The 21107-nt window shown below is 32.4% G+C and overlaps 2 protein-coding genes across 14 annotated transcripts in view; both read left to right on the top strand.

Annotated features, from left to right (window-relative positions):
* The window catches only part of LOC126853708 (lipase member H-B-like), a 261537-nt gene that overhangs the window by 43258 nt on the left and 197172 nt on the right, over nt 1-21107 (top strand). The window lies entirely within an intron of this gene.
* The window catches only part of LOC126853662 (longitudinals lacking protein-like), a 177124-nt gene that overhangs the window by 114230 nt on the left and 41787 nt on the right, over nt 1-21107 (top strand). Inside the window, exons 7-8 of one of the 13 annotated variants that reach the window (XM_050599593.1) lie at nt 4067-4329; nt 5469-5663. The exons of 4 other annotated variants lie outside the window; for them this stretch is intronic. In XM_050599593.1, coding sequence (XP_050455550.1) covers nt 4067-4329; nt 5469-5558 — 353 coding nt within the window. In that variant the 3' untranslated portion in view covers nt 5559-5663. Of the gene's footprint in view, nt 1-2911; nt 3586-4066; nt 4330-5468; nt 6065-8218; nt 8883-9580; nt 10316-11441; nt 11939-13101; nt 14332-19450; nt 19723-20452; nt 20815-21107 lie in introns of those variants that run through there. 8 more of the 13 variants (XM_050599595.1, XM_050599629.1, XM_050599591.1 and 5 more) reach the window with 8 other exon arrangements.

The raw sequence follows: 21107 nt of genomic DNA, 5'->3' as shown, positions 1-21107 counted from the left end.
CGTCTATAATATATCACGGATTAATGTACTTTCTTAATAATATCTCTAATTTAGGATTGATCAATAATTTTAATCGACATGTATTATTTGTCGATCGAATTGTAATTAGTCCCGAAAAGATTAATACAAAAACTTTTACAATTTTTTATAATGTATTTATTTTTTATTATTTATTATTTATTTCTCATCCCTTATGACCGAATGCATTTGTGATTCTTCGAGGAAGAACATAAGAATTGTGATAAAAATTGCTTCGAATAAACGACCGTTCGGAAATTTCGTTCAGTTGTTGCTGTCAAAAAAATACGAAGACAACTTCTGATCGCAACAGGTCTGCGATTTGTATGCATAATTGTTAGGTTTTCAGAGTTTAACTTTTATTTAAGTATGGACGTTTAACACAGTTTTATTGAAGCAATATATGAGAACAGAATTTAGAATAATGCAAATAAGTCTAACACGTCTTGATTACTCAGCGGTCGGATATCGAGAGAGCGAGGATCGCACGGTGCTTCGCCACGTCTTTCTACATATGTTTCCATATACATATACACGCACACATTACGCACTCATCACACACACACACACACACACACACACACACACAGATTATATTCTTCTCTTAACAATAATAAATAATCGGATTTTGTCGTCTAACAATCACACGAACCCTTTCAGAATGGCGTTTCGACGTTACGGAGGAGATCGATCCCCTATCGCTGGACACGCAACAGAATGACAAGACGGATGACAAGCGAATGACAGCGAAAAGTTTTCGATGTCCTCGTTGCGGGCGATGTTACAAGTTCAAAAGGTCACTGCGCCGGCACATCAACGTGGAGTGCGGCAAGCCACCCATGTACAAATGCCCTTACTGCCAGCACCGCAGCAAGTACAAGACTAGTATATCGAAGCACGTCATCCTTGTACATCCGAATCTACCGTATACCGTAGCGGTATCTGCCGATTGATCGTCGATTGGGGACAAATTCTCTATTTTTTTATTTATTCAGCTCATGTAGACTTTACGCGATCTACGCCGATGAAGACAATGTACTTGTCGAAATCTGACGATATTATCGAAACTTTATGTTGTTTCCAGTTTTCATGTTATGTATTGCAATGAAAACTTTATTCATTTATTGAAATCAATTAATTTCGATATCATTCGCTTATTTTTCCTTATATTTTTTATTTGTTTCTTTTTACATTATCAAGTGCAGCTCAATATATATTCATATTATTGTCTTGATATGTATTTTTTTTTCTTTTAATACGATATATAGACGTTAATTAAATTGTATAAGGTCATCGATGTATATAATAAGAAAAATTCAATTATTTCGCGAAAGATGTTATTATTACAATTAATGTTATTATTATAATAATGTGGAAACTACATAATATACAGGGTCCTAGACCACTCGTACACCCCTTTTCTTTCAAAAACTAAGCATTTTAGAGAAAAACGTTTTGAACAAAAATTGTATGGTTTTGAGGGGAACATAAGATGGTGTCATTGGTTTGATCTTGGATGGCATCATTAAGATTAAGTCTGAAGAATCCCCTATTTTTTATTGCATATTCTTATAGCTTATGTCGAGAGCTTTCCAAAACACTATAATAAAGTATTTTTTCATTAAGAATTTTTTGAGTTATTTTGTATTTTAATCAAAAATAATAAGATGAATCAAATGGTATAAAGAAAAAATAAATAATTGTTATAAAAAAATATATTGCAAATAATTGCATACTTTTTTTAAAAACAATTATTTTCTGTACACCATTTGATTCATCTTATTATTCTGTACATAAAAGTATTACGATACAATTATCGAACACTAAATAATTTTCGAGATATTTTATATTTTATACTAAAATATGTCAGATTAAGATACAAAATAACTCAAAAAATTCTTAATGAAAAAATACTTTATTATAGTGTTTTGGAAAGCTCTCATAGAATGCTATAAGAATATGCAATAAAAAATAGGGGATTCCATTTAAGAAATTAAAGGTATCCTTGACTTGGTCTTAACGATGCCATCCAAGGTCAAACCAGTGACACCATCTGATGTTCCCCTCAAAACCATACAATTTTTGTTCAAAACGTTTTTCTCTAAAATGCTTAGTTTTTGAAAGAAAAGGAGTGTACGGGTGGTCTAGGATATATAATATATATGTTGTATATAATACGTAAATTATGTAGAAGGATAACGTGTAAATAAAACTGATCTCAGAACTAAGGATATTAGAAGATTTAAAAATATGACAGCCATAATCAGATTTGTCTCAATTAATAAAATAATTGACTATTATATAAATATTTTATAAATCGCTCACAGCAGTTGCTCACTTAAAATTTCTAGAAAATATGTCAAAATATATGTTACTCAAATTTTTCACAATTTAGGAAGATAATGATGAAGGAATTTCACTTATGATTGACACATAAGTGGATGGAATAAATTTTAAATAAGTTTACCTCAAGCATATTCTTCCTGTGTTAAAGAGATATTATCCCTATTACATAGGGAGAATGTGTAATTATGTTTGCATGTTTGCGATATTTTGTATTATACCTTTTAGGTACGCGCAACAGATCTCTTCTCTTTATACATATATAGTTAACTGTTTACACATATATACATTTTTCCTCCTATTATTTTTCAGTAACGTTAACTCTACGATCCAATACCTTCCGCGGTATTGCACGTCTTGTTTTCAATCATTTATCTATGTTTAAATCAGATGTTGAAGGGACTTTGGCAGCGAGGCTCGTCTCATTTAGAGAATGAGATGTGGATCGCGGATGATTAACGATCTGTTTTTGCCTGTTAAATTGCAAGGACGAAAAAAGTCATAGCAGGATGTGCTTCTGATATTAATAAAGTACTTCTCGTGATTGCAGATTACGTGAAGATGAACTGTTATATGACACGAGAGGTGAGAGATCGGCGCCGATGTCGCGGCCAAGGTCGCTTCGCTTGTAACAACTGCGATCGCCGTTATCATCAGATGAAGAACCTGAGGAGGCACGTGACGAACGAATGCGGCAAACAGCCGATGCATCAGTGCTCCTACTGTCCGTATAGGGCGACTTACAAGTCCTATCTTCAAGTGCACATGATGAAACACACCAGACAGGGCTTCATACCTCGTTCGGTCGTCCTCAAGCAACATCGGGATCCATGAGAGATTTCTCAACGCGTTATCTGCTAAGTAACGTCGATTCGCGACTCGATCAAGTGCTCGAAATTACTTCCTAGGTTCTTTGAGAAGATCGTGCCACTTTCGACGAATATTTTCTTTAAGATAAGCCACATGTGAACTCTTTAGAACGTGGAGAACTTAGTTTCTTGTGAAGAAACACGATTAGAAAAGGTGATGAATATGAAATATGCATGAAATTTACGATATATATATATATATATATCGTCCTTTTTTTCTATCATCCATTCGTTCGCTAAGCATTCCATATTTAAATTATTGTGCTAAAATAGATATCTACGAATATTACTTAATTACATCTAAGGCAGATTCTGAACGCTGCCGGACTCTAATAAAGCCTGCTACTCATTTTAAGACTATCTGAAATTCTTTCACAGCTCAATCTCCTCGAATCCTTTCGTTTTATTCTACCTTCTCTAATATTCTCTCTCTCTCTCTCTCCTCATATTTTGTAAGCTTTAAATATGAAATTTTTAATTTAACGAAATAATAATTATCGAATAAATGAAAAATAAAATATTAATTAAATATAAAAAACAAAAGAAAAATAAATAATTCCCGATCTGCAAATTCCATTACGACAAGGTGAGTCGGGTTTGATTTTGCAAAAATTCATGATCATTATTATTGTCTAAATATTCATATGAGAAATTATATTTGCGTTTGCACTAAACACGATGTAGAAGACGATGGAATTATGCGAGATGGAATCTCGCGGAGAGAAAGCACGAAAGCACCTACCTTCGACCAGAGCACTCCTGGAAGAAGCAGAATCATGAATTATCACGTTGATAATGACGTGTACTAACCGTCGGCAAATCTTTTTCTGTTTCAGTTGATCCAAAAAATGTTGCATCATTCAAGCATACCTGCGTCGTTTGCGGCAAGGCTTATAAGCATAAACATCATTTGAAGCGTCATCACGATTTTGAATGCGGGGTCGATCCCAAATTCAAGTGCGCCTTTTGTCCACACAGAACCAGATACAAGGACAGCTTGATAAAACACATGCTGGCGCGGCATCAACAGGCATTCCTCGAGCAACACTCGGTATACGGCGGTCATCAACAGGTTTTCGAGGCGCCTGCCGATATCGAAGTGAGTTTTCACGCGCAAGGGACTAATGTATTCAATGCTTATAGCGATTTCACGCAGAATCTTTAACTTGGTCGACGTAGATTGCGGTTAAGAATGTGATTAGGAAAGTGTAAAAAAATGTTAAGTATATGATGATAGATATAAATGTTCTTTAAGCTTTTGTACTGACTGTTGTTCTTTATTAATTTGTGAAAAATTTTTTTGCAATTACATAATTATAATTTGTGTAACTATATTGTCTGAGATATTTAAAAATTTTATTATTTTTAATATTTGGGTAAACTATAAAAATAATCTAAATTACTCAATTTTTAAAATAATTATTAATAAAAATGTAATTTTATATATGTATTAATATAAAATTGAACGTTTGTATAGCGATACACAACCATAGAACTTTTTATTATTTGTGAATAAAAAGATTTAATTTTTTTTGTGATATTTTCTCACTAAAATGTTTTAATATTAGCAATTAAATAAAATAAAAAAAAAATATTGTATTAATTTAATATATTTTATAATATGTTAGTTTTGAATAATCACATGTGTGTAAAACGTTTAAAGAGATATTTCAATCACAATATACATTTTTTGTATTTTTGCATAAATGTTGAACTTAACTTTTCACTTACATCATAATTTTTATTGATAAAATCAGTCTCACGGTTGATATCAAAGTTTTATTATAAAATAAAAAGTTACATTCTTAGATACAATTTAATTAATTTTATAATAACTGTTGTATAATATTGTCATTTTAAATTACGATAAAATATGTATATTAACAGATGTATTGATAAAATATGTATATACGTATATATTTATAATAATTGAAGTTGTTTGCTATTATTGAAATAAATTTAAAATAAATTTCATTCTCTCTTTCTGACCTTTTATCTTTTCCTCTATCAATATAAGAAAATGTATCTTAAAAAAAATAATATACCTGTATATATGTCTATTATTAAGAATTGTGATATTATATATACACATTATGTCTTATATTATATCTTATCTTTTATCATACATCATCTCAGTTGCTTTTCCGAAGCATTAACCGACGTCGCTTGTGCGAGTTTGTCTCGAGTCAACATCGTCGACGCTAACTAAGCTTTATCTCTTCTCTTCTTGATTCGTAGGTACGACATACAGTTCGGCCAACTGGACGATACCCACCTTGCCGTCAACATCGCGCATCGCTATGTACACGAGACGCCTCCGCTCGATGACTACGGAAAGTGGCGGATGCAGTTCGGGTCCTCGTAAGTATCTCTGCAACGATTGCAGTCGGACATTCGCCCTGAAAGCCTCGCTGCTGCGTCACAAGGCATTCGAGTGCAACAAGGGCCGACAGCCGTACGAGCGGCAGTCTCAAGACGATTACGAGAAATCGAGGAAGACGAAGAAGAAGCATGTATGCATGAGGTGCAATCGTGTCTATACGTTTTTCACATCGTTGTGGCGGCATCAAAAGTATGAATGCGGTGTGGAGCCAAAGTTTATTTGTCCCATTTGCAAGGGCCGGTTCGCTCAAAAAAGCAATCTGGATCGTCACGTGCGATCGAAGCATTAAATTGTGCTTACCGTTCTTTGAGTATTCTCGATTTGCATTTTAATAGTTCAACGAGCACTATTAATTAGTATCCATTGATGATTAAAGCCGATTGTCTTCACGATCAGCGCAGAATTTAGGTCATCGCTCTGCGTTTTACGTTATTCTCCATTGTTTAAAAAAAAAAAAACATCAGAGTGAAGGAATTTACATAATTTGTAGGAAATAAGTATACACATTAAATTTTATCTAATAATTAGTGTGCGATGATGATTAAGAATTGTAATGCTTTTTTTTTTAGATTTATCTACCTGTAAATAATGGATGAAAGGTATTATTTATTTCTGTCAATTTCTTGCGTATGTTCTTATTAATATATATCATTTATAATGCAATCAATTGTAATTATTTTCTTATTTTTCATTAATAATAATTGTATCAATTTCATTTATATTCTGCATTATATCTTTAAAGATTTTTTAATTTGTTATGCGAGATGAAAAGTGAAAATATAAATAGTTTCAATTATCTGTGTCAACTGAATTAACTTATGATACAATAATAGGATATTGTCAATTAGGAGTAGACTAATATAAGCAAAATATGAATTATTTTGTTGTTTGATAAGTTAACTGATAAGTTAACTGAGACAAAATTAGTGGTTAAAATTGTTCTTGAACGCGATGTAATGTATTTTTATTTGTCAAACCAAAGAAGAAAAAAATTTTCTTGATGACATGACTGCTGTTTTTTGATTACCAACTAATTATAAGTATTTAGATAATATTAGTTGTATATAAAATGTAATCAAATAAATTTAATTAAACTAATACAGAAAGACAGAGAAAGAAGAGAGATTCTTTATATAATAAACCGTTATTTTTCTTGTAATACGTAGGGAGAGATGTTCTTCTACTCCGACAAATCTGCGGCAATTACGTGTGCGCGTGTTTATTTCCACGTTCTTCGTTCTCCATTATATTCTTCATTATATTCTTGGTATAGTATAACACACGCGTTATCTCAACGTTAATGTGCGGTTGGAAGAGCGTAATAGAGTGTTCACGTGTGCGAGAAGCTACGACACATCGTGCATGTAATTAATCTTGTCCTTCAGCGTATACTTCAAGGTATCTATCCTGTCTTTAGTCTTGCAGACGAGTCGATTTTTTGCAGTCGCGTTAGCTGCGTCTTGTACAAAAGCGTGAAAGTGCGTAGTAAATACTCTAACACTGTCCTTTCTCCTTTGCAGATCACGCCAAGGGAGTGAAGGATGGACTTCAGGATTATTCGACGAAGTCGCCGCTGATGTGCCCCCAATGCGGACGAACGTACAAAATGAAACGCAACTTGAAGACACACATGAAGTTTGAGTGCGGCGGCCAGAGAAACTTCAAGTGTCACGTGTGCCCGTCTAAGTACACGCAGAACATCAGTCTACGTCGTCATCTTCTGCAGCGACACAATATCTATTTGCCGCCGAAGTTTTCGGTACCTAAACGAATTTTTGCCAAATAACCGTAATGCAACTATAATAGGACCGGCATTCTTAGTGGACGAACTGCAATGATCAATATATGGTTCCTTTGGATTTTAATGCGAAGAACGCTTGCCAATAATGTTATAGCAAATAACCGATGAATAAAAGAATTTAGGAAATTAATTTATATGCGAGTTGATATATATGTAATCATAAAGTAGAAGAAATATAAAATATTGATTGATTACAAGAAGTATATAAGAGAGATTTTAAAATTGAAAATATATTATTTTGTTAGATTTTCGATAATTGCTTTATATATTTTTTATTTAATTATTGTACACCGATTTTATATTTCATTAATATTTTTTGTAGATTTAATAGGCTTGACTTTAGATGTATATGTTTATTTCAATAGATAATTTAGATTTATAGGACTGAAATATAATTTTTTTTATAAAAGAAGAAAATATCCCATTAGAATGTTTATGTAATGCCAGATGATAAATCTTTAATGTGTATAAATGTGTATACTCCGATTTATCAATATATGAATTACTAAAAATTTAAAATAAATAAATCGTACGAGAATCTCGGAAACTATAAATTATATAACAAATTATTGATTCATGCAGTTACTTGAGAGATGTTTCGCTTAAAAAAAGTGTAACATACATATCTAATCCGAAATAAACTTTTGATAGATGATCGTTTACCTTTAGCCTCCCCTCGCCTTCACCTTCAAAGGAAAAGATATTGGCGCCAGAGGGAAATACTTCTACACGTTATTGATGTTAATTCAAGAGACTAATGGTTGCGTTTATGGCCAATACTAACCGATCATTCCTCTTTTGCAGATTTGCCGTCGATCGCGGCACTGGGTCTCGTAGGCGAGTTCTCCAAAGGGAACCGAGTCTTCAATTGTCATCAATGCGATAGATCGTATCAAATGAGGCACAACCTGGTGAAGCACTTGAGATTCGAATGCGGCGGGCAGAAGCACTTTGCATGCCTGCTATGCCCCTCTAGATACACCCAGAACGGCAAATTGCGACAGCACATGCTGAACACCCACAACATTTTCGTGCCCCCGCGAAAGGCCTGGAGATCCAGATACATGTTGACGCGAAATTAATCGTCTCAATTCGTCAGCAATAAATGGACATGAGTTAGTTGTCTAGTACAAAAGTGATTTGCGCGCTGTTTTGTGCGTTTATTACATCTATCTATTATATAATTATTATTATAAATTAGAAAAAAGATAGATAATTGCGATGAATTTAAATAAAATGCAACAGATTAAGTCTGTTTATGAAACTCGCATGTTGGTGTGAAACAGAAGAAGACATTTGTTGCGTGAAAGACTTTTATCGATATTGTTGATAAGCCAAATTAACAGAGCACTCTATTGTTAGTAAGCTTTATTTTTGTAACAGAGCATGAATACTCTTCCTCTTAGCAGCATGAATACTCTTCCCATAATCCTTCGAGTTTTCCAAAGTTCCAATAAAATTTTTCCAAGATGTAATTGACAAAAATAATCTTGTTGCTAAATAAAAGTTATTTAGACGTTTAGTCCGAAAAATAATTGTATATCTACGAAAAGTTTTTCATTATTTTCTTCTTGTGTGAAACTTTCAGATTTTTCCTCTAAGTATTCACAAACATTTTTTTTAACAATTTCTTTTTCGAATTTAAAATGTTCATCAGAATGCAGAATAAATGATACATACACATGTTATGTATTATGCGTATATAACATGTATATTAATCAAAAGATCGTATATCAATAGCAAGATTGTATTTTTGAAAGAATTTGCAACTATTTTTTCGAAACAAAAATAATATTTTTTATGGGTTTTTAATTTTTTAATATATATAAGTTACGATTTTTGTTACGGAAAAATAAGTATGAATAATTTCCAGAATTTAATCTTGTTATTCTATACCTTTTTAAGATAATTGATATTAAAATAGCTCGTAAAACCGTACACAAAATGTTACAATTACGTAAGTATGATTCATCACATGCAAGTAGCGCTTCGCAAGATATCTTTCTTCAAGGCGGAATATCTGTATTTGAGGATAACGCGATTTGCCAGACTTCCAAGGTCACCCACTGGACTCCATAAGACTCAGTAGAACGAGGAGAAGATCGCTGTGCGATTCTCGTTTCGCGTGTACTGTGTACTAATCAGCGCATGAATGTTGTTTTTCAGATTTTTACGAGAACTTTCATCCACGGGAAACTCTTGCGGTTTACGACCGGAAATCGGACGCCTGGCCCGCGAAGATCGACACATCGATTAGAACGAGCACAAAATATTCCGGCAACTCTGAAGATCAGGCCCTCCAGTGTTCTGCCTGTGGGAAGAGATACTCGCTGAAGCACAACTTGGCAAGACACGTGCGCTTCGAGTGCGGTGGTCAACGAAAATTCTCCTGTCACCTATGCCCGAACAAGTACACGCAAAACGTCAGTCTACGTAGACACCTGACGCATCATCACAATGTCGTCATGCCCGTCAAGAAGAGGTACAACGGCCCGAGGAAGATGTACGATCGTGCTTATCAGTGAGAGCGACTCGCAAGAAAACTTCACCGGAAGATGATTGTTGTCGAGTTGTCGCGACGAACTGTGTCGCGAGGAACGAAAGACTTGCGCCAAAGACGACCTTGTTCCACACAAAGTTATCATCGAGTTGAAGATTTTACGGCGTCGTATCGTGCACGAAAGCAGCATGCAAAATGTGTTTTGTATCGAACAAACGTTTCGAACGTTACTGGCCTTTATAGTTTTTGCATAGTTACTCCAGTATAATAAAATATTGATCTCTCTGTATATAAGCTGTTATAGTAGAATATCATGATTAAAAATAAATGTCGTAACTATAATAACTGTTTCAATCTGTGACAAGAAAAAATTGATTTAATATATTTTCTCTTATATCTAATTTGATTTAATATTTTTTCTCAATATTACACTATTTTTTAGAATCTTTAATTCGTCATTTGCATAAAATATAAATTCCTCAGGGGAATTTTATCGGCGATAAATGCTTGGACAAAAAAAAGATATAGCTTACTTGGTGAATAAATCGATATTTCAATACTTGTTCACATGCGGAAGAAAAAGATGAAAAGATATATACATACATACATATATATATATATATAATTGATCGATCTCGAGAACTTATCGTCGATAAAATAAAACCTTTAATATTGACGTTAAATAAGTTTTCTATCAAAAGCATCAGCGATGGTTAAAATATTTTTGTGAAGAACGCAATCTTATCATTGATCTCACACATTCGCATTCAGAACGTTAAAAAAAAAAAAATTTGATCTCGCGAAAATTGCTCGCGTCATCGATATGGTGTATGCGCAGGAACGTACTCTTAAAGTAACATTTTCTTTCATTCGACAGGTTCTACGAAGTCTTTCTCCTGTCCGAAATGCAAACGCGCCTACACGCTGCAATGCAATCTGGGCAGGCACATGAGGTTGGAGTGCGGCGGGAAGCGCAACTTCCGGTGCAGACTCTGCCACAAACGTTTTACCCAGAAAACGAGCCTGACACGGCACTTGTCAAAAATTCATACCAACCAACATCATCATTGGGATAATGCTTTCATGTTTTAGAACGCTTACCGCTGTAAGATTTGCCTCGACCTCCAATCGTGATTCCTACGAAGAGCGACCTCGTCCCTTTCATTTAAGGTATCCTAATTTGATTCCCCCTTCCGTCCAAAGAGACATTGATCATCAAAGGCGGATTTAAGCAGAAAATGTGCGCTTTAAGTGTATTATCGACTTGTTCGTGTCGATCAGGCGAATTTGGCTAGACGAGTTTCTGCTATTTATGAATCGCGCTTCCGATTCATTCTTGTTTTTTTTTTTTCGATCTTTTATCTGTCCGCATGTCCCTTCTGGTCGAACGAAAAGAAGTTTCGAAATTTTCGTGATCGCGGAGAAGCGCCGAGTCAGGTCTCGATCGTCAAGACTCGCGTCTGGCGATCATGGTCGCAGCAGTATGAACTCATGACTAACACGACTGTCATCTTCGTATTTTTCCAGGTGCAGTCTGGACGACCGTTCAGCCGGTACCCCTTCGAAAGTCGCGACACGCAAATTACGTAAAGGACGAGGAACTCTGTCTCAAGTGTCCGCGATGTGGTCGTGGTTACAAATTCAAACCCAGCCTGTTGAAGCATGTGAAATATGAATGCGGCGGTCGCAGGAATTTTTGCTGCAATTTATGCGGACGAAGTTTCACACAGAACGTCAGTTTGCGCCGCCACCTGATGCAGAGTCATAACTTCTATCAGCCGCCGAAGAAGAAGAGCGGCCGGAAGATCATCATTACGTGAAACTCACACCATCGTGATCGTCGAAGATCGTCTGTAGCTGGAATGTGACTGCTCTGGATGGAATTGTTATCATTTGAAAAATCTTGTTTTCGTGAAGAGTTATTTGTTGGACTACATAATATATATAATATATGACTGTACATGGCGTCTTCCCATGAAGATTATCCTAGAAGAAAACGCAGCGTTCTTTATTAGAAGATTAAATAAACCATGCAATACATATATCAAGCAAGAACTGTACGCATACTCGGAGCTCATCACTCGAAAAAAAAACCACTACACGATATAATTGTAACAATATATCGTACATATGATCGCACCGGTTTCTATAGACCGGATCGTGAATCGTTAATAAAACTCTTGTAGACGCTGTTAACACTTTGTGCCTATATTCAGAATATAAATAACATTATCTATAGTAGTGAGATAAATGTAACAATAAAATTACGCATAATCAGTCACAACTAGACATCACGATTGTTGCTTCCATGCCCGACAATCTTCGATTACGATCGCATTCAATGCGGCGGGAATCGCCGTCTTCCACACTGAAGATTTTGTTTTAAAGAACGATTACGATCTTTGACAAGAATATTTTTCAAATATTAAATAATTAAGAATATTTTTTAAATTTTAAATAATTTTTGAAGTTTCTGTAAATATCTCTTGTTGAAACTTTTGCAATATTTTTCAACGTATTTAAAGTTGTTTTATTCTTATTATGGCATGTTTATTTTTATCGTAATACTTTCCTCGGCGTCATCTTTTGTCGGGAATTGTACATCCTTCGTATCGCTATCACGTATGTATTTAACAATTATTACTGGAATACATATATAAATACACACCGTTTCCTCTGTTTTTCCCGTCCCTTCTCTTTTCTTTCTGAATACTTTGCATGATTTTATGATGATTCTATTTATAAATAAAATTGCAAAGCAGTTAATCTATTATATGCGTTTATATTTCATTTCTATCTAATTTTTCGTTTATTTTTGAGATTCCGCGTTTATTTTATTTTTTTTTTTTTTATTATTTTTCTGTATTCATTCTAACATGTACTCCATCTTTTCGATTGTCTTTTCTATTAACGATTTGATAAAGTTTTTATTTTAGAGTTTATTATATTTAAATACAATTATTTATTATTGTAGGAAAAAATTTTAATTACTTAATTTAATTGCTATCAATTTCACTAAAATCCGCAATTTTTTAAATCTTTTATATATTTCATATTCATCCTGCTGTCCATTTTTGAAAATTTTCTTTTGAATAACATAATGAAGTCTTTAATTTTTTTTTTCTTACCTTTTTCTGTAACCCGATCCCTTCACGACCTTCCCTAACATTGCCATTTTGATTTTCAGATAAATTTTCGGAGTGGCTGATATCATCCCCGATTGACCTCACCGTAGCCATGAAGAACTTGAATATTGAGAGCAAAAAGATTTGTCCCAAATGCTCCAAGATATTGTGCAACGGATATAGTTTGGAACGTCATCGCAAGAATGTTTGTGGCAGAACTCGTAATCCCAATGGCAAATTCCAATGCGAGAGATGTAATAAGAGGAAGTACAAGACTATAGGCAGCCTAACGCGTCATCAAAGATACGAGTGCGGCGTACCAGCCTCGTTTGAATGTCCTTTCTGTCCTAAGGCGTTTCCTCAGAAGTCCACTTTACAGAGACATATCAAGAAGTATTGCAAGAATGTGAATCGACAGGCGCGCTAATGCCTCTACGTCCAACTACTAGCCAATAAGAATGCATTGTTTGTAACCGAGAATCTATTCTACTCCAGACAGTGAACATTGAAATCGGTCTATTCGTCGATCTGGTCGATGTTAATAGTAACTTTGCCATCAAGCGAATCACGATTCGTACGGAGAGTGAAGGATTTTTTACGCGGTGCAGTGACTTGAGATTTTTATTCTTGCCAAGAAATTCGTTGATCGATTAGAAAAACGTAAAACAACGGATTTGCAATAAACATTTCTAGAGAAAATAAATCAGTGATTCCTGCCGAATCGGGTCTACTTTGAAAAGTTGCTCGTAAAAAATAGTCCTCGAAAAATGTTTAAAATGAGAGATTATAATTATTACTTAAGAATATATTGAGAAAATTAAAAGAAGAACGTTAGAAAAGTAATGTTATTTCAAATAAGCAATAGAGTTCCTTGAGAAAAATAAATTCTATTGACAAAAATGGGCCTTAATATCGATCAGGAATTGAAGTTTTTTTTGTTTGTGAAAAAAGTGAAAATTTTAGATAATTCTGAGAGTGCGAAAAGAAACCCCATAAAAAAAATTCTTTCGCATAAGCTAACATATGTCTTTACCGATAAAAGAGGATTTTTTGTCGAATTAATGCGTCGGAACGATCTTGAGGTTGTTAGTTTTTAAAGAAAATTGGAAGAATTTACTTTCCAATTTTTAAGAATATTTTTTTTCATCAAGGACAAGAATTCAGACATCGGTTTAGAAAGGAAGAAATATTGTGCGAGATCTTTATCTTATTGTTAAATAAACACCATGAAAATCACTGGTGATCAGCATTCAATTTTTCAGAAAGAAAGAGAGAGAGAGAGAGAGAGAGAGAGAGAGAGAGAGCAGTGAGAAAAAAAAATAAAAATTTTAAACTTTAATAATATTACAGAATCTTTTTTTTCCAATTTTTTTTTAAATGATTTCCATCAATAAGTAGAAAAAAATTTATATCGAAAATGCTCTCTTATTGAAATTCTTGATGATTTACAATGAAATAGATTTCACTTCACGTAAGTGAAAAGACATTTATTTAGTGTTCAATGTGTTAAAGACTATTACGTTTTTTGTTATTATGTAAAACAAAATACACGCGCTTCGAATTTGCTGAATTTCAAGAAATGCATTATCTTCAATAGTCTGTTGCGCCAAAAATACAGTTTTTTTGTATTGATAATGTATATTTTTATATTGATTGCATTTTATTATTTAATCAATATAAATTACATAATATCAAATTATATGACTCTAAATGCATTATGCAAATTTAACAGTTAGTCTTATTTTGAAACATTAGTCATTCGCGGACAATCGTGTATTTATAAAGATTATTTTAATATATCAAAATTTTCTAGACACTAAAAAATCTGTATATACAATATATATATATATATATATATATATATATATATATATATATATATATTATATATTTTATTCTTTAAATTATATTTTATAATTATATTATTTTTTATTATATGTATGTTGATATATTGAAATTTAATAAAGCACTGTTTAAATGTATAAGTTACATAATTTAAATTTAATTTAATTTAATCAAAATTGAATAATTAATAATGGAAAATAAGATGTGTATTTTTATGTGTGCATTTTTTTGTCTATTATATAACTTTATAACATTTTAAAATTATTTTAATCTATTTTTGTTTTTATATTTGTTATAAATTGTTACATATATATATATAAAATTATGATAAAATATTTGTGGCTTGTATCACAATATATTCATTTAAATTAAATTACAATTGATTAGCACTGTTTATATGACTTGTGTAAAAGATTTTATTTGTAGTCACAACTAACTTTAATAATAATTCATAATTTTGAAGTGTATATTAAAGGTTACATATATTTTCAAAATTTTAGAAGATTTCAAAATTTATAAATTAGAGAAGTGTTAAATTTATATATAAATTTAGAAATATACATATATATATATATTTATAATATATTAATATTTTATAATATATTAATATTAAACCTAGGAGAGTGTGGAAGAGTTTGTATGTGATATGTAAATTATATTTAAATATTGTATATTTTATATTATTAAAATTTCTATTAAATTTTTATTAAATATATATATATATATATATATATATATATATATATATATATATATATTACCAATAAAGAATTATTTAAGTTTGTCTGAGTGAAAAAAATTGTCACTTTTAATATAAATAATTTTTGTTTATTATGTATAAATGTTGCTACTTTTTTTTTGTAATCTTTTTTGTATAAAAAAGGAAACGTACAAGAGAGAGAAAATTATCAATGGAATACATGTTTACCGTAATTAATATTTTAATATTAATTAACTTATATTAATATTTTAATAATATTATAATTAGTTTTTTCATTGTTTATAATATTTTGTGTTTTTCATTTTGTTTTACGATGAATGCTTTTTATTATATTTGTGAAAGACAATAATGCAGTGATAAATATTTCAAAACGCTTTAACTCCACAATGAAAGAATAAAACAATGAGAATTGTCAATAAGAGAGAAAATTAATATATATATATATATTTTGATATTTCTTCAGGTTAATCAATTTCTCAGCAGTTTCTCTTTAAGAAGTTGTCATATAACAATTTTTGTGCATATAACAATTTCTGAGTATTTACTGTATTTTTGGCGCCGTATATAGCTTTATTATTCGCATTAATATGCGAAATTGCGATTATTTGAAGCCATTTTTCTGTGGATTTTGAGACTGTACATTCGGTACAAGTAATAGCTCGGGATGAAATTTCATAAAGTGACTCTCGCACAAACTTAGAGACTTAATTTTCTGCCAAACAAAATTGTACATTTTGTACAATTATAGCATTTTTTAAAACTGGATTGTATTGAATGATATCTCCGATGTCTCTGAACTCTTGGACTCAGTTACGTTAAGATATAAATTATGTAACATTTTCGTAAAAGTTAATGATTAAGACTGTTCGCGACTTTTTTTAAACAATGTAAAGGCCTCAGAAAAATCCGGCAAAAAAAAAGGGAAATATTAATGATAATGAGAGAATGAAAAGGCAGTGCCGTGTTTGCTCCTTGGAAACGACTTGTCCTCCTTTCAAATACTGGTCCACAGTTGTCTACAACGTGCACACATCGACGTTATAATAATACGCTTTGTTATTGATTTTCTAGAGTATTGCTAAAATGAGAATTACGCGTGTCTGATGATATGTAGTCGTATACGTTTAACGTTACGATATTACATTTTGCCCGCTTCCTTGTTGTCTTACGCGTTTCACGCTTCAAGTAACTTCAATGTGTGAAGCACTTCGTGCAAATCTTGAATTTGTAACGGCGAGGAACAACTTCCTCGTTGCCCACCATATCGTTATACTGTTATAGGATATATGTATTATGTCTCACGTCTAAATACTTGATATTATTACTAATTACTGGGTTATACTTTTATCATGATTCATTTAGTTTGTCGGCACGATGGAAGGAATTATACTAAGATAATACACACTGGTGCACTTAAGAAAGTTTTTTCGGTGACATATTAACGTGGCGATACGAATTATATAAACTCGATAAAGAATTATTCAAGTACTGAATGATAGTGCAATGAATTGCGAAAGCAGGTAAATGCGTAGGTTTACTTACTTGAGACTGCTAAATTTAATTTTCGTACGTTTGCGACGAATCGGAAATTAATGGCCATATTTGTTCCACTTGGCTGTGAAGATTATTAGTCGAAAATTATTCAATCATTTTCAATTTTTCGTGATAATCGTAATCATTTTCAATTTATGTTTACATAATATAAATTGTAAAGCCTTTTGCGTGGGCTTTCTAGAATTTTATTCCTATTGACGCATCCTCTTTGGAATATATATATTTATAAGAAGGCTAGAAGAAGGATAAAAGAATTAAATATAGTTAGAGAAAAAAACAAGACAATCGTCGCATCTACATATGGATCTGAATTCGCGGAACATTCATTTGCATCCATCAATACGTTATATATGTTACAGATATATGTATATCTTGCGATATAAAGGGAGTACAACATATGACGAAATTTTGTTGTTCTGTAAAATGTGTTACTTACACGCATAATAAAATCATATGGTTTACACATATTCCGCTATTTCATTGATTCCCAGTTGCCACGATTGCCAGGAAATAGATTTACACGACACTCTACGAGCTGCTCTACACGCTTGAACGAGAGGATCTTCGATCTCTTTTCACATTCTCTGGGATATAGATGACTCATTTTTTTCGTACACATCTTGTGCTCGTCAGATAGTGGTGCGGAGAAATAAAGGAATCTGTTTATCTATTAAATTGAATTCTGCGCAAAAATTTTTCCTGAGAGTATAAGAAAAAGCACGATTGTCTCAATTCCAAAATTATCTCTCCACAGCACTTGAATTTTATCAATAAAGTTTCTGCTACATACAGAGTGTTTCATTTAATTCAGAGATTAAAAATTATCAATCGAAAGCATTTATATATTATATATTAAATATTTTAGTCTGCTTTTTCCAACAAGAATAAATATTTATTTCTCTATCACTTATTCTCTATTTCTCTTCTTATCTTTGAAATTGTCGAGATATGTATTTGACTTTGCTTTCAATTATACTTTAATACCAATGAAGGAATTTCTGTCTTCTTTGACGAATGGATTGTTGAAATTGAGGGATTCGATTCTCGACCTGGAAGGACCATCAAGTTCAATCGATGATAGAGGCAATGACACGGTCGATCAATCAATGTTTCTTTCCCTGTCCCGTATATATTCGTCACTCTGCTTACATGAGATTCTGATTATGTTTCAGCCAAGGTGCGATTGTTCTGTGACGGATTACCAGCTGACGTTTGGAAATGCTGCAAGAACGAACTGCGCTGCCTCAAATGCGCTAAGCGGTACAGCGACTGGCGCAGCCTGCGGAAACACATGAATTTCTTCTGTCAAATGGAGCCGCTCTTTCCCTGCCCATACTGCTCCCATCGGGCCAGGATACCCACCCTGTTGAAGTATCACTTAAATCGCGAGCATTGTGTAGCGTCGCTCAAAGAGACATGTTGATTCCTGCGGTTATAGTGAGAAAATCGTTGAACGATCTTTTCGATAAATATGAAACAAATTTGCAAGAACGCATTTTTTTATCGAAAAATTATTTAGATTAAGGAATTTTGTAATTTTGGGAAAGTACGAGGCGAATCTTAACACTGATATAATAACTTTCATTTATATTAAATTAAGAACGATCATGTAATGTGATCGAGAGAGATGCGAGTTTTTTGTATGATTTTGCTTTAGCTTTCTGAAAAATCGAGATTGTAAATATAGACAGTCTTCCTATTGTTAAATTGTATAATAATATATTAATATAAAAAAATTGAAACCTAAATTTTATTTTGTTTTATTAAATTTAAGTTGTTTTTTTTTATGAACAGAAATCGTTTAAGATTATTGTTATATAGTATGGAAAATATTATTTATCTTATGCGTATTGTGATTATTGTTGTTGTAAATTATTATTGTTATAAATTATACATATCTTTCATATTCTTGAAGTCACTTGCACATGACAAGTGAAAATTATTATTTTATTAAAGATTTGCGATTTACAATAAATAACTTTTTTTCAAATATATATATATATATATTTTATATAAATTTACACATTGCGTTTCTTATAATATGCGACAAAATTGGAGTATGTCTCTAGGAATATTTTTAAGTTTATTACATATTTCCTAGCCATAGTTTTATTTTTATAAAGAACGCCTATTGTTGTTGCCATCGGCAGGATTTATCAATAAAGAGAGCGCAACTTAATAAAAATAATTCAATTTTTCTATTTTTTGGATATCTCACAAAATGTACTTCTTAAAGTATACAGGTTTTAATAAAAATCTCTATCTCTAACGTTCTTATGTCTAATTTGTAGGATTCGGTCCGATGAGGCAACAGCTCAAGGTTTTGGAATACGCGGACAAGTCCATCTTTATGTGCTTCAAGTGCGGCAAGAATTACGCTCGTAAAGCGAGTCTTCAACGTCATCTTCAGAGCACCCTATGCGGCACCCTATCTATGTTCTACTGCAATTTCTGCAGATACAGGACCAACCGTAAGGACGTTCTGGTCAGGCACATGCGGTACATTCACCTCAAAACATGTGTCCCGGCAGTGAAACGACGACAATGAAGAGAAAATGTGTTTAGTGCGAAACAGAGTGCCTCTTGATCTTTTATTGGATACTCTGCGTTGATCTTAAAAACGTTCAGATAAAATATGCAAACTCGCATATGATGTAAACGATTTTTTTCCTGGTGTTTCGCATTCCAAATTCAGTTGTATGTACATATATTTGCGAAACGATGCGTCATTACACTGAATTTTAATTTTATATCTTCTGATATAGTTGTGATAAAATAAAGATTACGAAATGGAACTAACGTGTGAAATAATATTATAAATAATGGATAATAAGTTATTTTTAGTCAGCTACACAGACATTTTTTCCTCCTTTGGCCATCTTCCTATTTATTTATAATCGTTGATTTCTCGTTATAGATATAAAAATAGAACGATGTAATTATAATATGAAAGTGATTTTTTAGCACTGTATGTATTGTGAGATTTTGTATGTATTTGTGTTTTATCTATTTTTTCATTTTTATTATAGAAAATTGTTAAAGTTGTTTAAAAATCTATCCACCCGTTTCCGGAATAAATACTCGAAAATCAATATTTATGTGAAATTGTCAAAATAATTTAATTAATCAGTATATATAACATATTATCATATCGATCATCTTACATTATATCATGTTACGTGACAGTTCATGGCAATTGGACAATCGTAAGTTTTTTTTTTTCGCAGACGACATTCGCGATTGTCCACATGAGACGAACACGGCTACATCGAAACTTCCTTCGTCTGTTTCAGACACTGTCAATTGGAACGTGCACGATGACACGAACAACTATGATTCAACCACATATCACGTGCACAAGCGGCCTTTTTACAAGAAGGTCTATATTCCGAAGAACCTGAAGAAGCACTTACAACTAGGCTGCAAAATGAATCCGCGCAACACCCAGTTCGCCTGTTCCTTCTGCTCTTACAAAAGCATGTACAAGGCCAACATGGAGAGACACGTGAGAAATGTTCACAACACCGGTGGCCTTAAATTCCACTGCGAACTCTGCAACTTTTGCAGCAATTACTCCTTCTGCGTTCGCAGACACATAATGACTTTCCATCGCGCGATCGCAGACGAATCTAAGCAGTAGATAGAACGATATCTTTCTTTTCTTTTACTTTATTCCTTGAAAAATAAAAAAACCTTCTTATTAAAAATTATTGCTAACGTGATTCGCATTGTATCATCAAGTATCGATGTTTGTTTTTAATTTTAATATTTATTTTTTAACCAATGAATGAATCAATCAAAGGATTTATGATGATCAAAAAAAGAGATTTTACTGATAGCTGCATATTTAAATTATAATAAAATTTTGAATCTTTGAAACATTATCTTTTATGAATATAATATAGGATAAAAAATATAAAATTTAGGCGCATATTTTTTTTTAAATTT

The sequence above is a fragment of the Cataglyphis hispanica genome, chromosome 12 (assembly GCF_021464435.1).
Source record: "Cataglyphis hispanica isolate Lineage 1 chromosome 12, ULB_Chis1_1.0, whole genome shotgun sequence".
NCBI lineage: Eukaryota > Metazoa > Arthropoda > Insecta > Hymenoptera > Formicidae > Cataglyphis > Cataglyphis hispanica.
Note: the sequence above shows the minus strand (reverse complement) of the source record. Positions and strands in the feature narration are given on the sequence as shown.